We start from the raw sequence: 20,433 nt of genomic DNA on the forward strand, positions 1-20,433 counted from the left end.
GAGGGTACTGCCCAAGGGGTTTATCAGTTGTGGATAACTCAAGCAGGGCTGCCCAGTCTCAACAAGGGTACTGGATATGGATCCCAGGCTAGACTTGTGGTGCTAGGGAGAGTGGGTGGAAGGGAGGATCAGGCAAACTCATCTGGTAACATGTGTAGGAACTGACTGGTAGAAGTTGTTTATCATACAGTTGGTGGGCAGCACAGGTTCCTGGAAGGAACCTTAAGGTTGTGGGTAGGGCAAGTAGGATTATCCAAACTAGACTTGTCCACCAGCAATAGATCTGGGGGATTAGGGAAGGTGTATGGAAGGGTCCAAGAGGTGCAGGACCTGACTGAACAGAGAGGCTATATATGGTGTGTGAGGAATCTGTCAGTTGTGGATGGCATGGTCCTAGGCTAGATCTTGGACTTTAAAGAGGGCTCATAAATGGGAGGATCAAGCAGACTCACCGAGCTAGACCCTGACACAAGTTATACTAACAGTATCTTAAATTGTTCTCTAGTTAGATGGACAATGATCTTTAGTATGCATATTTTCCCTTCATGGACTCTTAGACTCTGTTCATCATGGATCTGAACTAGAAAAAAAAAAAAACTAATTAAATAATTGTAGCTTTGCTTTATCTTGCTTTATTGAAAGTGCCATTTAAATGTTTAATTTTCAGTGTACATTTACTCTCATGAAGGATGTAAACTACATTAGAAATTGTCTCTTAGGTGACAAGGCAGCTCTATGAACCACTTGTTATGCAGCTGATTCACTGGTTTACTAACAATAAGAAATTTGAAAGTCAAGATACTGTTGCCTTACTAGAAACCATACTGGTAAGTAATATTTGGTTCTTAACTTTTCATTCCAATTGACTGAAGAAATTTAGTGTACATGTAGATCTTTAGGAAAAGTTCCTTGTTAACATACCAAAATATAGCCTTTCTCTAAACTGTTATCTTTTGTGAACATAGTACCATATTTATTTTCATTTTCAAAAGTGATATTCTTTTTTTGTTTGTTTTGTTTTTTGAGACAGGGTTTCTTTGTGTAGCTCTGTCAGTCCTGGAACTCACTCTGTAGACCAGGCTGGCCTCGAACTCACAGAAATCTGCCTGCCTCTGCCTCCCTGAGTGCTGGGATTAAAGACATGTGCCACCACTGCCCAGCCATAAGAGACATAGATAATATCTATAATTAAATTTCAGTTAGCATGTATTTTTATTCTTCTTTCGGAATGGCTATAAGTTTAAAATTTTATATATATTAAGGGTATAAGAGAGAAAGAATGTGTGGTGTACGTTGTGGGTATAAGCAATAAAAATGTTCCTTATCAATAACAGTATTGTTTGTTTTTTTGTTTGTTTGTTTGTTTTTAATCCATGATACAGTATTTAATTCAAGAGTAAAGGGAACGTTTAATTTATTTAATTTTCTCTTACATTCAGATCCATTAACTAAAGGGTGTGGAGTCTACAGTTTACTTTTTATATTATACTCTTCCTGAGGTAGTCATTAGGGTCTAGTCACTGGTTCAATAAGATAAGCTGTCGTGGGTTTTGATGCGTATTTATTTTAATTTTGTACTTGTAGGAATAACTTTGATTCCTTTAAGTATTATTTTATGGGGGAGATAGAGTTACATGTTCACATTAAAATCACCTGACACACATTTGTAATTGTAACACTTAGTAGTAGAGCAGGGGGATTTGAGTTTAAGGCCAGCCAGTGCCATAGCAGTGCCATATAAGCCTAGGCTACACAGGACCCTGCACATAACTTTAATCCCAGGACTTGGGAGGCACAGGCAGGGGCATCTCCAAGTTCGAGGCTAGCCTGGTCTACAAAGTGATTTCCAGGACAGCCAGGGCTACTCAGAGAAACCCTGTCTTGAAAAACAAAAAAATAAAAAATTAATTAATTAATTAAAAGTATATTAAATTTTAAAAATTAAAATAAATAAACACAATAACAAAAATTCCAGTGAAATATCTAGTGAGTTTGTCCAAACATCCTTTAAGTCTTTGTTCTTACATACCTTTTTTACTGATTCTATTTTGCATCTGTGTAACATTTTCTATGAAGTTGGACCCAGCAAAAATATGGAAGTTGACGAGAACATCAGGGAAGAAGTAATGAGGTATATTTATGAGGACTCCTGTTTTACCATTCTGCTGTGCAGAACATAGAGTACAATTATATATCCCTGTTTGTTTAGGGCAGTCAGGCAGTCTGATCACCACCTTTATTCTCAGACTCACCCAGATCATATGCCTAGTAATGGGCAGTGAAGAGTCACTGGATGGTTCTTTTTTTTTTTTTAAGTTGGGTCTATAGTTCAGGCTATTAGCCTAGGCTGGTCTGGAACTTACTCTGTATCACAGCTTAGCGTCAAACTAATAGCCTTTTTCCTTTAACCTCCTGAATATTGGCATATATACTCACACAGAACCACCATTAATTGTTCCATGGGTACAAGAATAAATACAATGAAGCTGTCTTTATCTTGATTAAGGATGGTATTGTGGACCCCATTGACAGTACTTTAAGAGACTTTTGTGGATGCTGTATTCGAGAATTCCTCAAATGGTCCATTAAGCAGACAACACCTCAGCAGCAAGAGAAAAGCCCAGTAAACAGCAAGTCACTTTTCAAGCGGCTCTACAGCCTTGCACTTCATCCTAATGCTTTCAAGAGGCTAGGTGCAGCACTTGCTTTCAATCATATCTATAAGGAATTCAGGTATGTATGGTTTGTGTCAAGAAAAGATGTATAAGACAGCTCTTGAAACCTTTAATGTGATTTGGAAAAGTGTCCTGATATTTAAGTCTATGGTTGATTGGTTGGTTGGTTGGTTGGTTGGTTTTTGGCTTTTCAGGACAGGGTTTCTTTGTGTAGCCCTGGTTGAAGTCTGTGTATTTTATGTCAAGCATTTATTACAAAAATATGTCATACATGTTATGCATTCAAGAATCTAAGAAACTACAGAGAAATAATTGTAAATATCTTTTGAGAATGCAATGAAAGAGACATGTGCAAGATCCTTTGAACCATATAGAATGTTTGTGTGGTAAGTTAGTGAATAGTTATGAGAGATGGACCATAAAGAATGAATGATAATCAGCTAAATTCTTTCAGATCAAAAGGTGACAGTTGAGTACCAAGAGTCTCTACCACCTCATAAGCCTGCCCTATGAAGTTGTGAAGACCTTTGGTACTCTTAGGCTTTGTTCAGAGTAATGGGGCAGTGAGCCAGGTTTTCTCTGCTAAAGCAGAAAAATGGGGAGCACCTCTAATGATATGGAGTCTCAGAAGTTATGGGAGTGCAGAGTGAAGTTAAATTTCTTCCTAAGTTTTTGACTAAAGACTAAGGCACGGAGGACATTGCAAAGGTCCAAGAATGACATTCAGTACAGCAAGATGAATGATATTTATTCATTAATTCATTCCTTTACTCAGCAGCACAGTCAGAGCTGAAGGGATAACTCAACTGTTAAGAGCACATATACCTCTTGGCAGAAGAGGACTGGAAAAAAGAAAGAATATCATGCCAGGCAATGTTCTTAATACTGTAAATATAAAATTACAGCTCTTCATGAGGGCTACAGTTGAGAAAGGTACTCAGATAGATAAATATAAAGGTTTATGGCTGAAATAAATCATATTAAATAGTGATTGCTAGTAGTAAGGCTACTATGTCATCTTACAGTGGTCCTCTGACTTTGATGGTCAGAATAGGTTTTTCTAGAAAATGGGTCACTGAAATACAGAAGAGATCAGTAATAGAAGATGGATGGGATAGGTAGGAATCTACATGTATATTTATATGAGAATTAACTAGTGCTTAAAGCTTCTTATTAGCTTTTTAAATATGTACAGAAGAACGTACAAAATATATAGTGTTTATAGAGTGATATTAATAAACCAAATTGCTACATACCCATTCTTCTAGTTGAGAAACAAGTTACTCAGTCCAGAGCACTGAAAGCTTACTAACCTTGGAGTTTCTGAAAAGAAGAGAAATGACTATGCGGGCAGAGATTCACAGACTGTCTGGATTCCTTTCATGGAGAAAAGACTTCATTTTGCAGACAGACTGGTCTATTCAAGGGGCAGAGCAGGGCTCCTGGGAATGTCAGGCCTTATCTAGAGGTCTTCAGGACTCAGAAGTGACATACTTCCTCTTTTGGCTCTTTAGGGGCCTGCCACCAAGCTCCCAAATAAATCACATGGAGGCTTATTCTTACTTATGAATGCCCAACCTTAGCTTGGCTTGTTTCTACCCAGCTTTTCTTAACTTTAATTATCCTGTCTATCTTTTGCCTCTGGGCTTTTATCTTTCTCCATTTCTATATATTTTTCTTCTTTCTCGGTGCCTTGCTGTGTAGCTGGGTGGCTGGTCCCTGGGGTCTTCCTCTCTTCCTCTTTCTTGCTTCCTGATCTCTTCTTCCCAGATTTTTTCTCCTATTTATTCTCTCTGCCACCTCCACCTATCCTTTCTCCTGCCTTGCTATTGGCCATTTAGCTCTTTCTTAGACCAATCAAGTGTTTTAGACAGCAAAATAATACAGCTTCACAAATGCAACATAAAAGAATGCAACACATCTTTGGATCATTAAACAAATATTCCAAAGCATAAACAGATGTAACACATCTTAAATTAATATTCCATAACATTTCCCTTTTGTCTAAATAAAAAGAAATGGTTTTAACTTAAACATAGTAATACTATCTACAATAAGAACAATTGTCAAGTAAAGATTACATTCACAATGTCCAGTTTTATTATGTCTGGCAAATTTAAAGAAAATACTCCATTGTCTATAGTATCTTAGTGAATCCAAAGTTTTATACCTAATTTACTTTCTATTATAACTAAGAAAAACTGCAACTATAACTATCTAGTTTTCAACTCCATCAAAGACCCCAGAAGGATATAATATTACCTAACAACAGAGATGTTTGGCTGCCTGGACAGTCATCCAAAGCTCCTCTGCTATGTTGGGGTATCCATCTTTGGCCTACAGGCCTAGAGTATCTGTCAGACTGTTCTATGAAGCAGGAATTTTGAAGGACTGTCCTGCCTTGTTTTTGGCAAAGGTCAACAGTTTTTTTCCTGTGTGTCCTATATGTCCAGTTTATACAGCATACTGTCAGAAGTCAAAGCAAATCAGTTTCTTACCCATGTGTCTAGCTTTGCCACATTGAAAGCAAACTCATATGGTGTTTCTTTTATGCCTACCATCCTTTTATGAGGTAAATTGGTGCTGCCAGAAGCAGATGTGTCTCATTGTCATTGAAAAACCTTGGGTTAACAAAATATTTTAAATACTGTATTCTATAGGTCTTTGAAGTGTTTGAAGACTATTTATCTATCTAAAATATACCTATTTAACCTAGAAAACATGCCTAATGTGACTACAACTTTGATTATTATAGATTAAATACTAACATCAATTCTTATTTATACATTGTATTTTTAAATGAAATACATAGGCATAATACCCCAAGCAAGAGTAGTAACATATATACAGTATAACAAAATTAACTTTAAATTTATATCAATATACCAAAATCCATTCAAATGCAAAATGTCTGAGATTAATAGTTGGTCTTTTTGTTCTATATTCCCCTAAATAACAAATATCTATAACCCAACAAATAACCAATAGGTACCACCCCACCTCTTGGGAATGTGGGCATCATCTTCTCTAGGCTGCTTCCTATTGTCTGTGGGTGAAGGCATCTTTAGGGGTCCCTGAGAAATTTTGAAATAATTGACAAGTCTTGGGAAGACCAGCCGTAACCTGTGTTGATATATATAACCTGTCCAGTTTCACGAGATCTTCCTTGATCAACCTGATCCATATTAACCTGGAGCAAATCTGTAGCCTCTCATTTCTTGTGGGAACAAAAGCAAAATCTTTTCTCCAAAGCACTTTGACTTCCATTTAACAAATATATTTTTTAACTTCCATTTTAAACTTAAGACATCCCTAAAGTATATAGGTTGGTTTATTTCAGCTGTCCCTCTTTTAATCTCATGTCTGTCAGCAGTTGTCTTTTGCTCATCAGCATCCAAAAAAAAAAAAAAATTCAAAATCAACACAATAACATACAGGATCCAGACTCTGTGTATTTTCCATCTTATGTGGTTTTGTTCTTTTATATTACTTTTACTATCTCTTAAAGATTTTACTATTTCTAAACTATTTGTTCCTTTCTATAACTGTCCATACCCATTTTCTGTCTTCCTTAAGCCTGTGCACATTGTAAAACACACTGGAATCTGTTTAGAGTTTTTTTTCCCCTCTGGATCTTTTTTACTGCATATCTTTTAGTCTTTTTTGAACACATGAGCAAACTTTAGATTGCCAAGCTACACCTGGATCCTCCACAAGGCTCTCTTGGCTGGCTCTGCCTACTTCTCTGATTCTGAAAGCCAAGCCTAAAGCTCTTGGCCCGGTCAGAGCTGTGTGACTAAAAACTGCATTCAACCTTCCTAGCTATGGAAGCCTGAACTTGTCCTGCCACACAGGTTTTTTTTTACTTAGCTTGTTGTTTCTGTTTAGCACTGCCCTGCTAACTGAACACCAGTGCCTCTTAAAGGAGCTGCATCTTTGTTCTTTTCTTTCCTTTTCTCTTTTCTTTTCTTTTCTTTTCCCAGCTTCCTCAGGACCTACATGGAAAATCACTCAACGTTGGACACCAAAATGTAGTTGATCTTTTTGCTTTTTCTCTTTCCTCTTTTGGGGGGCCCCGCCACCCAGCTCCCACATAAATCACATGGAGTGTTATTATTTCTTATATATGCCCGGCCTTAGCTTGGCTTTTTTCTTGCCAGCTTTTCTTAACTTAAATTATCCCATCTACCTTTTGCCTCTGGGCTTTTATCTTTCTCTATTTCAATATACCTTTCTTTGCTTCTTACTCTGTAGCTTGCTGTGTCGGTGACTGGCCCCTTGAGTCCTCTTCCTTCTCTTGCTTTTTCCTTTTCCTTCTATTTATTCTCTCTTCCTGCCAGCCCAACCTATCCTTTCTCCTGCCTCACTTTTGGCCGTTCAACTCTTTATTACACCATCAGGTGTTTTAGACAGACAAAGTAACACAGCTTCACAGTGTTAGACAAATGCAAAATGAAAGAATGCAACACATCTTTGCATCATTAAACAAATGTTCCACAGCATAAACAAATGTACTACATCTTAAAATAATATTCTACAATAGGTATCTGTGGCTCATGCTGCAGCAGAGGGCCGTGTTGATACGCATGGTCTGTATTGCCACAGGAGACCATGCTGAAGCTGGAGGCCATGTTGATGTTGACTGTGCTGTTGACAGAAACCATGAGGAAGTCCATATTCTGTGGTCCCAATGACTGTAAAGGACAAGGAAGCTTCTTTTGCAATGGTCTTGATGACTGCAGACTCACAGTTGAGAAAGGGAGATGTAGAAGGCTTCTATGACAACCACTACCCCAACTCCTCACCCTTACCCCCCCAAAAGAAAAAAGTAACAGATTAACATGAAGCCATTCAAGAAAACTCTTAAAAATTGAGATAAGGATGCTGAAGTGTAGCTCTCCACAATTGTCTTCTGGTGGGGGTGGGGAAGGACTCAGTTTTCTTTAAGGGGTTGGCCACGGAGAGTTTGACCATGTTCCATTGATCATAGGGACAACACAAATTAGACTTGTTTTTTGGGGGGGCGCTGTACCATGTGGGTTCCTGTGCCCACGGTGGCTGGAAAAAGGTGTTGGAACTCCTGGAACTGGAATTATGGAACTTGGAGGACTGAGAAGTGAGTGTTATTGGTGTGCATTATGTGAAATTTCCAAATAATCAATGAAAATATTATGTTGGTGGGGGGAAGGAATTATAAACGTAAACTACTTAATCAGCATTTTGAATGTGACTAGTGAAAGCAGCTAGCTGCCAGCTCGTGGCACTTGAAACTGCTCATAGGGCTATGCTTCACAGAACATTCTGAAAAAGATGTCCTTAAGTGATTTTGTCATTGTATGATCCAGATGGTATACTTGCCCAAATTGGATGACTATACTACTATCAGATACTATTATCTCATGAGACTATTATTCTTATACATAAATTCTGCTATTGACTAAGATGTTATTATACATAATTGCTGTAGCCATCAATAGAATTATTTGTGTGCATTTTTATTACTATTCTAGTGCAAAATTAATTGTATTAATGTGTGTGCATGTTTGTATTTGCATTTAGGACACAGCACATGTGTAGAGGTCAGATGACAACCTGGGAGATTGATTCTCTCCTATTATATGGGTTCCTGAAATTGAATGTAGGTCATTAGGTTTGACAGCCAGCACCCTTTTCTGCTTAGCCACCTTTCTGGCCTTTGGTTTACATTATTGTAAAGTACATTTCCTTTTTTTTTTTTTCTTCTTCTTCTTCTTCTTCTTCTTCTTCTTCTTCTTCTTCTTCTTCTTCTTCTTCTTCTTCTTTCTTCTTCTTCTTCTTCTTTTCTTCTTCTTCTTCTTTTCTTCTTCTTCTTCTTCTTCTTCTTCTTCTTCTTCCTTCTTCTTCTTCCTTCTTCTTCTTCTTCTTCTTCTTCTTCTTCTTCTTCTTCTTCTTCTTCTTCTTCTTCTTCTTTCTTCTTCTTCTTCCTCTTCTTCTGACAGGGTTTCTCTCTGTAACAGCCCTGACTGTCGTGGAACTCACCCTGTAGACCAGTCTAGCCTGGAACTGACAGAGATCGGCCTGCCTCTGCCTTCCAAGTGCTGGGATTAAAAGTGTGCACCACCATCGCCTGGCTGTAATGTGCACTTCTCACCTTGTTATTTGGCTAATGGCTTATTTTTGTTCCTTATTTCACATTGATTTTATACTAGAAATAATATACAAAAAGCAAATTTAAACAATTTTCTTATTTGAGGTAAAAATGGGTTGTAAAGCAGAGAATGCAACTCATGACACACACAGCACATTTGGCTCCAGAACTGGTAATGAATGTGCAGTGCAGTGATGGTTCAAAATGTTTTCCAAAAGTGACTGCTTTGAAGATGAGAAGTGTAGTGGTCCGGCCTGAGAGCAGTGACTAAAGCTGATCCTCTTACAACTAAATACAGGAGAAGCTCTCAAAGAACTCAGTGTAGCCATTCAGTAACCATTTGGCATTTGAAGCAGATCCCCTCTTGTTCTACACAACAATGAACTTGGATTGTGACATACAGAAAAAGGGGATTATGTACAGCATCTGATGGTGATCACCTAAGTGAGAAACAGAATGCTCCCAAAGCTAGGCTTCAACCTAAAAAGGTTGTGGTCACTATTAGGAAGTCTGGTGCCAACTTGACTCACTACAGCCATGGTTGTCAACCTTTCTAAATGCTGTGACCCTTTGATACAGGTCCTCATGTTGTGGTGACCTCCAACCATAAAATTATTTCATTGCTACTTCATAACTGTAATTTTGCTACTGCTATGAATCGTAAAATAAATATCTGATATTCAACTCTGAAAGGAATTGCTACCTATCTATAGGTTGAGAACCGTTGAACTACAATCCTACTGAATCCTAGCAAAACTATTTTATATCAGAAGTGTGTTTAACAAACTGATAAGATGTGCTGCAAACTGCAAGGCCTGCAACTGGCATTAATCAGCATGAAGAGCCCAGCTCTTCTCTGTAGTATCCTCCACACGTCATATGGTCATGATCTCTAAAGGTGAACAATTCATACACAGAATTTTGCCTCATCCAGTACATTCACTGCACCTCTCACCTACTGACTAGCACTTCAATCATCTTGACAACTTTTGCAAGGAAAATGCTTCCACAACCAGCGGTATAAACAAAATTCTTCCTAAGAGTTCATTGAATTCCAAAGCATGGATTTTTGTGATAATAGGAATTAACAATGTTGTGTTTATAATGGTTCATATTTTAATTAATAAAGATCCTAGTTATAATGATTTAAATTCATGATCTGATAGTGTAGTTTGCTTATTCAGATCTTGGTTTCTATTTCTTCCATAAAAACACAGGCCTTTCATGTTGATAGTTTACTGTGGACAAAAATAATTACAATGAAAATCTTACCTTAGCTTACATTTGATTTTTTTTTTATTCCTAATTTCCAAGAAAATGAATTTTTCCAACAAGTGCACCATTCTTTCTTTAATTGGTACCTGTACTATGTAGGTACTGAGTTCCAGCTTAGCCTGGACTATTGAGTGAGATTCTGGTTCAAAAAACATTGTTTGCATTCCTTATTATTGTTTTGTCTTTTTCCATGTATTGTTTTCTTAGTGGAGGTATATTGGTCTTTCTTTTGCAGGGAAGAAGAATCCCTGGTAGAACAGTTTGTGTTTGAAGCCTTAGTGACATACATGGAAAGTCTGGCCTTGGCCCATTCGGATGAGAAATCCTTAGGTATGTGTCATCCTAGTGTTCTATCTCCATACTGATCCTGAGTGCTTTGGGGTCTTTTCCACTCAGAATCCAGTGCTCACATGATCCTTTCATGAGGTGGTATTTTTCTATTTTCACATTCTTCTTAGCTGATCTGATAATTATAAAGGGAAGATATGTTGTTATCTTATACATAATGAAATCCAGTTGGTAAAAAATTTGTTTTGTGTCTTTATCCTCCAAGACTCATCCTATTCACCCATCAGCCATGGAGCTTGAATCCTGGTTGGCAAATCCTACCAGGGACATATGCACACTATAGCTAGTCACTAGCTGCACTGGCACAAAAATGCAAATGCACATTGACAGTGCTGAAGAGAGCTGACCACCAAGGACCACTGAGATATGGCCATTGTCTCTGAGCTCATGATAATTTAGAAAGTAGGTCTCATTGTACAGCTGTGGTAAAGCTACTTAGGCTATGATTAAGAGATGCTAAAAATGATGTTAGAACTGAACTAAAGTACTTTTGTATGGAAATTATTAGGAACCTCACAGAACTTTTGAGCTAGAAGTTTCTATTTGTCCCATCAGGTGGTACAGTCAGGTCCCTGAGGCAGTTGTCACTGAAGGATTAGATCATACAACCATGTGTGGCAACACTTCTCTTTTACTTTTCACATCTTGGTGTTTGCTTAATTCATAAAATGACAAGTTAGACACTGATAATCTTTTATATATATATATGGATGTTTGACTACAAGTATGCCTGTACACCATGTGGGTTTCCCTGCCCATGGTGGCTGGAAAAGGGTGTAGGAACTCCTGGAACCGGAATTATGGACAGTTGTCAGTTGCCATGTGAGTGATGAAAATTGTATTTGGGTCCTCTAGAAGAGCTTTTAACTGCTCTTAACTACTGAGCCATCTCTCCAGCCCCCACTTTATTCTTTTTTAAGTTGATGTTGAATATCAACACTTGGGTTTTAACACCCAGGACACACCCATGCGCGTGCGCGTGCGCACACACACACACACACACACACACACACACACACGAGAGAGAGAGAGAGAGAGAGAGAGAGAGAGAGAGAGAGAGAGAAACGACAACAAAAGCACATTTTCTTAGTGCTAGAAGTAACCATTTATGCATTCTTTCTTCTAGATTTCTATGGAATGTCCTTAGTTCTGCCCTTTTCTATAGTGGCTGTATATTAAGCTCTAATGGCTCTGAAGTGATGTGCACTGGCTGTGGCCTAGACTGAGTTATGACACTCGGAGATTTCTTCCAGTCTAGTCTGTCATGTGAGGCTGTGCTTTGGTTGTTGTGGCTGCTGGTCATGTAGTTTCTATTTATATATGATACTCCTTTTTGCATGTATGTATATAGTATGTAAGCACATGCCATGCCTTCCTGCAGTCATGAGTCTGGGCTTTGTTTTAGCATTTGAAATGTAAGTCATTTATTTTAATTTCATATTCTGAGATGAAGAAATACTAAATCTGTAGTAAAATTATCTTTGTAGTCACAAAAGTAGGTCAACAGTTTTATAATACTACTTTATCAATGATAATCTGCTGTATGTTTTCTATGAAATCTTTTGTATTGGATACAAATACAGGTACAATTCAGCAGTGCTGTGATGCCATTGATCACCTAAGACGAATCATTGAAAAGAAGCATGATTCTTTAAACAAACCAAAAAAACGACGGTTGCCACAGTAGGTGATACTTTTCCTCTGGTTAACCTAAGACAAAGCTAATTCCATTTGATAACGGTTGTTAGATGGATATGTAGAAAGTCAAGAATTAAGTTTGTAGAGAAGAAATGTGTAGAAATATGGGATGAACAGTCAACTTTCCACAAAATTTAAAAGCTTTAAGTTTGAAAATACCTGGTTTTAAGGAAGATATTTGATTAAGATTTGAATAGGTATCCAAATTGACAGTATGTTTTAAAACTGAGATGGGCATTGTATTTTACATGTACTAAGTTTGAATACAAGTTTGCTAAGTAATTATTTAACTAGACTATCCATGAACTGTTACACAATACATTTGGAAGTATAAGAACTGAATGTCACATTCAATCAAAGATGCTGGCTCCTTGTAGAACATGATTGCTTATACCAGTGTCTGTACAGAGCTGTCTCACCAGCAAGGTGAACAGAGCAGAAGTGTGCATTCAGATAGTTAGGAGTCAGTTCAAGTTACGAACTCCTACTTAGGCTAGAGATCTATTTAATGACATTTTAAACATCCTGACCACTGGAAACTTGTTAACAGTGTTTCCAGGAAGTCTTTAGGAAACATTTTATTTAATGAGATAATAGTCACCTGGAAGATAAATTGCATATTTAGATATAAGATGTACTTTAAAGACTGAGCACCTTGTTTAAGCTCATGTAAGTTTCTAAGGCAGATGCAGAGATGAACTCAAAATGTCTGATTTCAAAGTGCATTCTGTTCACCACTACTCAGGATTTCAGGTGGCATAGGAGTTGAATGATACTCCGGGTAGAGATTAATTTATTTGTTACTTTTAATTGTGATGAAATGCACACATAAAGTTTATCATTTTTGCATGTGCAGTCTAGTAGTGTTAAGTACTGTCACACTGTTGTGCAACCAGTCGCCAAAGCTCTTTCATCCTGTAAAGCTGAGACTCTATTCCATTAGACAACTACAGTTCTATTTAAAAAAGAAAAGAAAGCCGGGCGGTGGTGGCGCACGCCTTTAATCCCAGCACTCGGGAGGCAGAGCCAGGCGGATCTCTGTGAGTTCGAGGCCGGCCTGGGCTACCAAGTGAGTTCCAGGAAAGGCGCAAAGCTACACAGAGAAACCCTGTCTTGAAAAACCAAAAAAAAAAAAAAAAAAAAAAAAAAGAAAAGGAAGGAAGAATGGAACATGAGGAGGAGGATCGTGCGACTTGGAATTATCAAGTTGAGAAAGTTGTTCAAAGCCAGGCTGAGTATTGACCAGTGGTTACCCTAGGGACCCAGTGATGCCCCATTGTCAGGAAGGATGGAGATACAGTGCATTGACCCTCTATGCAGTATATGGGGAGTCATGGTGTGTGTACTGACAGCCACCACTCTGGACCTGTATATAGTGGATATTTATATTTTCACCATTTTAAAATTGATACCTTTAGGCATAATTTCTTACACCAATAATCCTGACTGCTTGAAAAATAAGGCAGGGGAAGCTTAAGTTTGAGGTCAGCCTGGGCTATTATTCATGTTCCTCCTACCCTTCCACCCCTTTCTCAAAGAAGCCATCAAGAAAAGAGGTAGGCTCATGCCTGTAATCCCAGTACTTCTGAGGGAAAGGTAGAAGGGTCAAGTGTTCAAGCCCAGCCTCAGCTAAATGATACTGTTAAGAAACAACAAAAGCAAACTACTTGAGTATTTCAGATTCTTCTGACTTGTAACTTGACTTTAGACAGTTGGTTCTTGGTCGTTAGCATGTATTAAAATTAGTTGGGAGTCTAGTTAAAACACAGATTGTTGTACAGGCTCCATCTACAAGATTTCTGAGTCTGGGCTAGGGTAGGATCAGAGAACTTAGATTTATAACTAGTTTGCAAAGGTGTGCTTCTAAGAAGCATTGCTTTACATCCTACAACTTTAGTGTGTTATTTTGTTGTTTAAAGAACACATTGGAATGGAAACATGAAATACATGATTCTATTTGTTAAGCATATTTAAAATTTTTTTTCCCATAGTGAAAGAAAAGAGGACCTGAGCATTTGCTTGCAGTATAAGGTCTTGAGTTCTCTCCCTGTCACTACAAAAGCCTGTATTTTTTATGTTGAAACTGAATTGAAGTTAGTTGTGGTAACAAACATCTATAATCCCAACACCAGGGAAGCAGAAGCAGGCAGGTCTCTGAGTTAACCTTGGTTACATTCTAATGGTAATACATTAAAGAATGAATATGCCTGTTACATATGCCAGGTTGGTAGACTTGAGTTTCAGGTTTCTAAATTCTTGGCTATGTATACATTGAATGTTGGATAATGTGCTAAATGACAGCATGCTTTCTCTGTGTAGGGGGTTTCCACCAATGACTTCATTGTGTTTATTGGATTTAGTCAAGTGGCTTTTAACTCACTGTGGAAGGCCCCAGACAGAATGTCGACACAAATCCATAGAACTCTTTTATAAGTTTGTTCCTTTACTGCCAGGTATGTTTTTTCTTTCTTTTTTTTTTTTAATTAAAAAATTTATTCTATTGCTATGTTAAAAACAATGACTAAAAGCAACTTGTGGAAAAGACATTTTACATCATGAAGGAAAGTCAGGGCAAGAACCTGGAGGTAATAACTAAAGCAGAGACCATGGTGAAATACTGCTTACTGGTTTGTGCTCCATGGTCTGCTCAGCCTGCATTCTTATATAATTCAAGACTACCTGCCCAGGGATGGGACTGCCTGCAGTGGGCTGGGCCCTCTCATATTAATCACTAATCAAGAAAAACGTGTCCTAGTCTTGCCCACAGGCCAATATGATGGAGAACTTTTCTCAATTAATGTTTTCTCTTGTCAGATGACCCTCACTTGTGTCAAGTTGACAAAAATACTAAACAGCACAGACAAGGTCTCACATTTGTTCACCAATTGGCCTAGACTGGCCAGGCCAGCAGGTTTTGGGTATCCATCTTTGTCTGTCCTCTCATCACTGTAGTATAGATGTACACCACCATGCCCAGTGTTTATGTGGGTGTTGTCAGTCCAATTTCAGGTCCTCACTTCTTGCTCAACAAGCCCTTATTGAACCCACTGAGCCATCGTCCTACCTCCATATTGCTGTTATTTTAGATTTATTTAATCTGTTACGTCATTGTCACAACCACCTATGAAGAGGAGCCTGCTGGAAGGGGAGGGAAGAAGGCCATTGTTTTCTCCAAATGTCTAAGCAATTTTAGATGGTGCTGCTTAACAGAAAGCACTCCCAGCCCTCGAGTGCCACCTCCACTCTGACTCGTACTTTTTGTGGTTTCTTGGGGTCCTTCAAGTTTCAGCTCCTCAAGCCCCTTCGGGGTCCAGGAAAGAGGCTACAACAAGTGAGGGAAACCTAAGAATTTGAGGGCGAAAGAATCAGCCCACACCATTCTCCTTCTATGCATGTCTCTTTATTGTTCCGCTGTTCTCTTTTTGTTCTCTTTTTGATTCTGCTGTTCTGCATTTTCCAGCTTATATACCCATACAATCAGCAATTCTCTGGCCAAAGCAAGGTCACAGCTTCAAATTTTTCAGGGTTATAAAAACAGATAAGAGTTTTACACAAGACAGTGACTGTCAGCTTTCTTTTATAGCTCAAGGTGGGAGTGACTTATAAAAGTCCCCGGTGAACTCTTTTTTCTTTTCTTTTCTTTTTTTTTTTTTTTTTTTTTTTTTGGTTTTTTGAGACAGGGTTTCTCTGTATAGCTTTGGAGCCTGTCCTGGAACTCACTCTGTAGCCCAGGCTGGCCTCGAACTCACAGAGATCCGCCCGCCTCTGCCTCCCAGTGTTGGAATTAAGGGCGTGAGCCACCACCGCCCAGTCTGGTTAACTCTTAAAGGGGATGAGGTAAACTAGGAGAGATTAAATCAAGAGGGGAATTTGTTTCTTCCTACATTTCTAAATGTGACTAGGTAATAAGCTAAAAAATTTTTTTAATTTTATTTTATAATTTTATTTAATTTTACATATCAGCCACAGATTCCCTTGTCCTCCCCCCCTCCCGCCCCCAAATTTATAATCAGTAAAAATCACGAGCAAGGCAAAGAACCATCTTTTTCTCAGCGCTGCTTCTTTCCCAGCAAGCAGAGGAAGTGTCATAAACAACAGGGGAAATATGCAGCATTTGGTCTGCATTAGCCACTTTGTACAAGATCCAGAGCCACTCCTTAGCGTCCTAAATCCAGTGGTGCCTGTGGGAAGATTATCTTTCTCTGTTAATGGGCAAATGGTTAATTATTTTTTCCTGTTATCTCTCAGGGTGAAACACAAGCAGTAAATCTCCTAATCTAAAATCTTGCATCAATAAACTGAGGTGAAAGTAAATACAAAGAGTTAAGGATTTGTTTAAAGTTAGTATGAGGTTAGCCTAGGACAGTGCTTCCCTATCTGCTGGCAGGGTGAATCCAGGGTGCCCTCGTTCCCTATCTCTCTGAGGGCTATGAATCAAGAAACTCAGACATGTAATTCTGTCCTTGGGTCTGTCTTCTGAAGGCTCCAATTGTGATCTATTTTTATAGATACTTTTTCTGACCAAACGTCCTGCCGTAAAGATAATTGCAGAGGGCAAAATTCTAAGTTTATATTGGGGAATGGAACAAAGATCTGGCTGTGTGAATAAAGCAGGCTATTAAGTGTCTACAGTCCACATGGAACAATAGATTTAGCTACGAAGCATATCCTAGTATATTTTCTATATATCAAAATTGTACAGCTAATGAGAAGTCATCTTCCTGACCATCCATGGATATGTGTGTTCCCATAAGATTGACATGCAATCATGAGATTACATATACATATTTCATGAAAATGCATGGTAATGGGGAGATATCATAGTTGATATTGCACAAGAAATTACAGATGGAAGCAACAATATTCAGAGTTAGTGGCCTGCAAACTTTGCTTGACAGGGTACTCCATCTGAGAATCATTCCTATGGTGGGTTGACATCTGAATTATCAATTACTATATTTAAGCTTTATTTGCGTCCTGACCTGCAGTAGCTCGTGACAGTGGCTCCTGACAGGTTTCTATGATGTCATCTTCACTGATCCCAGACATTTCTTTTGCTGTTCTCTTCTCAGTTACCTACCTCCTATTTTTTCAACTAAAATTGTTTTTGCTTGTAATTCCGCAGAGACAGGTGGACCTCTGTAGGTTCTAGGCCAACCAGGGCTAACCAGTGAAACTCTTGTCTCAAAAGAATCTATAAAGTCAGGCTATCAAGTAGTAGGCAAAACTAGCCCTTTCCCTAACATAAACAAAAAACTAATATATTTTTTGTCTGGTCTATGTAATCTGTGGCCTTTAGAATGTATCACCTGCTTTTGGCTCCCCACCACTACCCCCGCCCCCTTTTTTGAGGAGCGGTGGTGAGGATCTCTAGATAATTGTGTTGAGGCTTCAAGCACATGAATACCTCAGGTCAATGTAATATCACAGCAGTTGTAGGCTTGTTTATGCCATGTGTATCAGGCTTTTGAGAGACATGATTGTCTAGTTTCTTCTGAATTTAACGTTAAGACTCAATGTAAGTTTGATTGATGCCATAGAGGCTAGAACATAGCACATTGGGAGGAGCCTAAGAGATATTCTTTTCATCCTTTTCTTGTTCTTTTTTCTTCTCCTCTTCTTTATATCTCTCTATGTAGCTAGAGTTTTCCTTCCTGGCCCACAGTCAGGACAAATCTCTCTCACCTGCCAGTCCCACATTCAGACCCAACCAAGTAAACACAGAGACTTATATTGGTTACAAACTGTATGGCTGTGGCAGGCTTCTTGCTAACTGTTCTTACAGCTTAAATTAATCCATTTCCACAAATCTGTACCTTGCCACATGGCTCGTGGATTACCGGCATCTTCACATGCTGTTTGTCATGGTGGCGGCTGGCAGTGTCTCTCTGACTCAGCCTTCCACTTCCCAGCTTTATTTTCCTCCTTGTCCCGCCTATACTTCCTGCCTGGCCACTGGCCAATCAGTGATTTATTTATTGACCAATCAGCAACACATTTGACATACAGACCATCCCACAGCATATCTATTTGTCTCTCTCTCTCTCTCTCTCTCTCTCTCTCTCTCTCTCTCTCTCTCTCTCTCTCAGACAAGGTCTTTGTGGCCAAGGCTAACCTCAAACTTACTGTGTAGCTGAGTATGGTCTTGAACTCCTTATCCTGCTTCCTTCTATTCCTTAATGCTGCTGGGATTGCAGGTGTATGCCCCTCCAGTCAGCCAGGAGACTTTGAGGATGATTTTCTGCGTCTGTCCTAGTTAGTATTACCACTGTTGTGATGAAACACTGTGGCCAAAAACAATTTGGGGAAGAAAGGATTTATTTGGCTTACACTTCAATATCACTGTTCATCATTGAAGGAAGTCAGGACAGGAGCTCAAACAAGGCAGGATCCTGGAGGCAGGAGCTCATGCAAAGGCCACGGAGGGGTGTTTCTTACTGTCCTACTCCCTATGGCTTGCTCGGCCTGCTTGCTTGCTTTTTTTTTTTTTTTTTTTTTTTTTTTAGACACATGCAAATGCTACATAAAAATGTAAGTGCCATTTTATTTTTCCAAGGTGTTTTTTCTTCTGTCTTTATGAAGCCACCTCTTCACATGGGCTTTGGTGGAGGTCCTGGTGCAGCACCAGCAGGTCTAAATCGTGGTGGGGGTGTTCTGTCCTTGCGGGCTTCACGGGATCGATTCCTGACTACCTTGCTATGAATAGCACAGCTTACGCAGTAATGCAGCTTGACATTCAGGAAGCACATAAGCATCGAAGACATTTGCTTCGGACCCAAAAGAGCTCAGCCTGCTTTCTTATAAAACCTAGGACCATTAGCCCAGGGATGGCACCACCCACCATGGGCTGGGCCCTCCCTCATCAATCACTAATTAAGAAAATTCCCCAGAGGCAAATCTTACAGAGGCATTTTCTCAGTTGAGGTTCCCTCCTTTCAGATACCTCTAGCTTGTGCCAAGTTGACTTAAGACTAGCCAGCAAAGTACCTGATAAGGTTCCCATGTCTTACTCTGTCTGTAGATCTGCCTTTTCCTTCTGATGCTTGCTTTCTGTCTTTCTTGACACTTGCTATAGAATTTAAATACCATATTTTTCTTCTCATAATTAAAATTTTCTTTGGTTCTTAGTGATAATAATGGAGTGTTCCTCCTTTTTGCACCCCCATGTCCTCTTACTACATCAGACATATATTCTATATATATTCTGTTTTGATTTCTTGCCTAAGTTAATCAGTGACAGAATCACACCTTTTTTGAGCCACTGATTTCTTAACATGCAAAATGAAATTTTACCTTTCCTTTTTTTATTTAGAGAAAGTACAATATCAAAAGAAAACAACTTCTTTTTCTTTTTCTTTTTTTAAGAAAGCAACTTTTAAAGCAAGTCATTTGACTTACTTAATAAACACTGCTTAGCATGCAGCTTGTGAGACTGAGGTCACATGTACCCATAAGTTCAAAGCTAGTGTGGGTAATATAAATAAGCACAGGCATGCTATTATTCTTGTTTGGGATGAGGAGACTGAGATGTTGAGGCCAGGTCCTCAGAGATATGAGCAGCACCACCAGAATCCAAACTGAAAAATCACAGCACTCTTTGGGAACTTGAAAAGAAAAGGGCAGGGGCAAAGTATCAGTCTGTTGCTAGTCCAGATAGTGTTTTTATAATGTTAGGAAACTGAAGAGTACAGCTTTAGTGGAAATAACTTCTTAGACATAAGAACAGTGAAACAAATTAGTAGTAGTGAAAAGATCATCCTGTATCATTTTGAAATTTTAACTAGGTTCAAAGATTAAAGAGGTTTAATTTTTGAATGTTGATATCTTTGCTTTATGTATATAGTAATGTATATGTTTTAATCTCTTATTTGTCTTATTAAAAATTGTGTCTTAGGCAACAAGTCTCCTTCTTTATGGCTGAAAGATCTTATAAAAACGGAAGATATTTCTTTTCTCATAAACACATTTGAAGGAGGGGTTAGCAGCTGTGATCAGCCAGCAGGCATTCTTGCTCAACCAACTCTCTTCCATTTGCGAGGGCCGATCAGCCTGCGAGCAGTCCTTCAGTGGCTGGACATGCTTCTTGCAGCACTGGAGTGCTACAACACATTCATCGAGGAGAAGACAGTGGAAGTACAAGAGGTCTGGGGTAGGTAAAATTTATTCTAAAATCAAATTGCCTGATTCTGCTTGGTTTATGCCAGGCAGATTGCTCAGTGCATGTCAAAACAGCGCTAACAAGCACATAGAGACATAGGCTGTAAGTTGTAGGCCAGCCTTATCTACAGAGACAGTGCCAGGACAACCACT

At 38.8% G+C, this 20,433-nt stretch overlaps 1 protein-coding gene across 2 annotated transcripts in view; it reads left to right on the plus strand.

The window, feature by feature from the left end:
- Prkdc (protein kinase, DNA-activated, catalytic subunit) overlaps positions 1-20,433 on the plus strand; it is a 237,871-nt gene that overhangs the window by 65,142 nt on the left and 152,296 nt on the right. For both annotated transcript variants that reach the window (XM_052739941.1, XM_052739943.1), the window contains 6 exons: positions 720-827; positions 2,507-2,733; positions 10,313-10,407; positions 12,009-12,108; positions 14,443-14,576; positions 20,018-20,272. In XM_052739941.1, the coding sequence (XP_052595901.1) occupies positions 720-827; positions 2,507-2,733; positions 10,313-10,407; positions 12,009-12,108; positions 14,443-14,576; positions 20,018-20,272 (919 nt within the window). The remainder of the gene's footprint in view (positions 1-719; positions 828-2,506; positions 2,734-10,312; positions 10,408-12,008; positions 12,109-14,442; positions 14,577-20,017; positions 20,273-20,433) is intronic.

The sequence above is a fragment of the Peromyscus californicus genome, unplaced genomic scaffold, assembly GCF_007827085.1.
Source record: "Peromyscus californicus insignis strain IS unplaced genomic scaffold, ASM782708v3 Scaffold_16__1_contigs__length_79575227, whole genome shotgun sequence".
NCBI classification, from domain to species: Eukaryota; Metazoa; Chordata; class Mammalia; order Rodentia; family Cricetidae; genus Peromyscus; species Peromyscus californicus.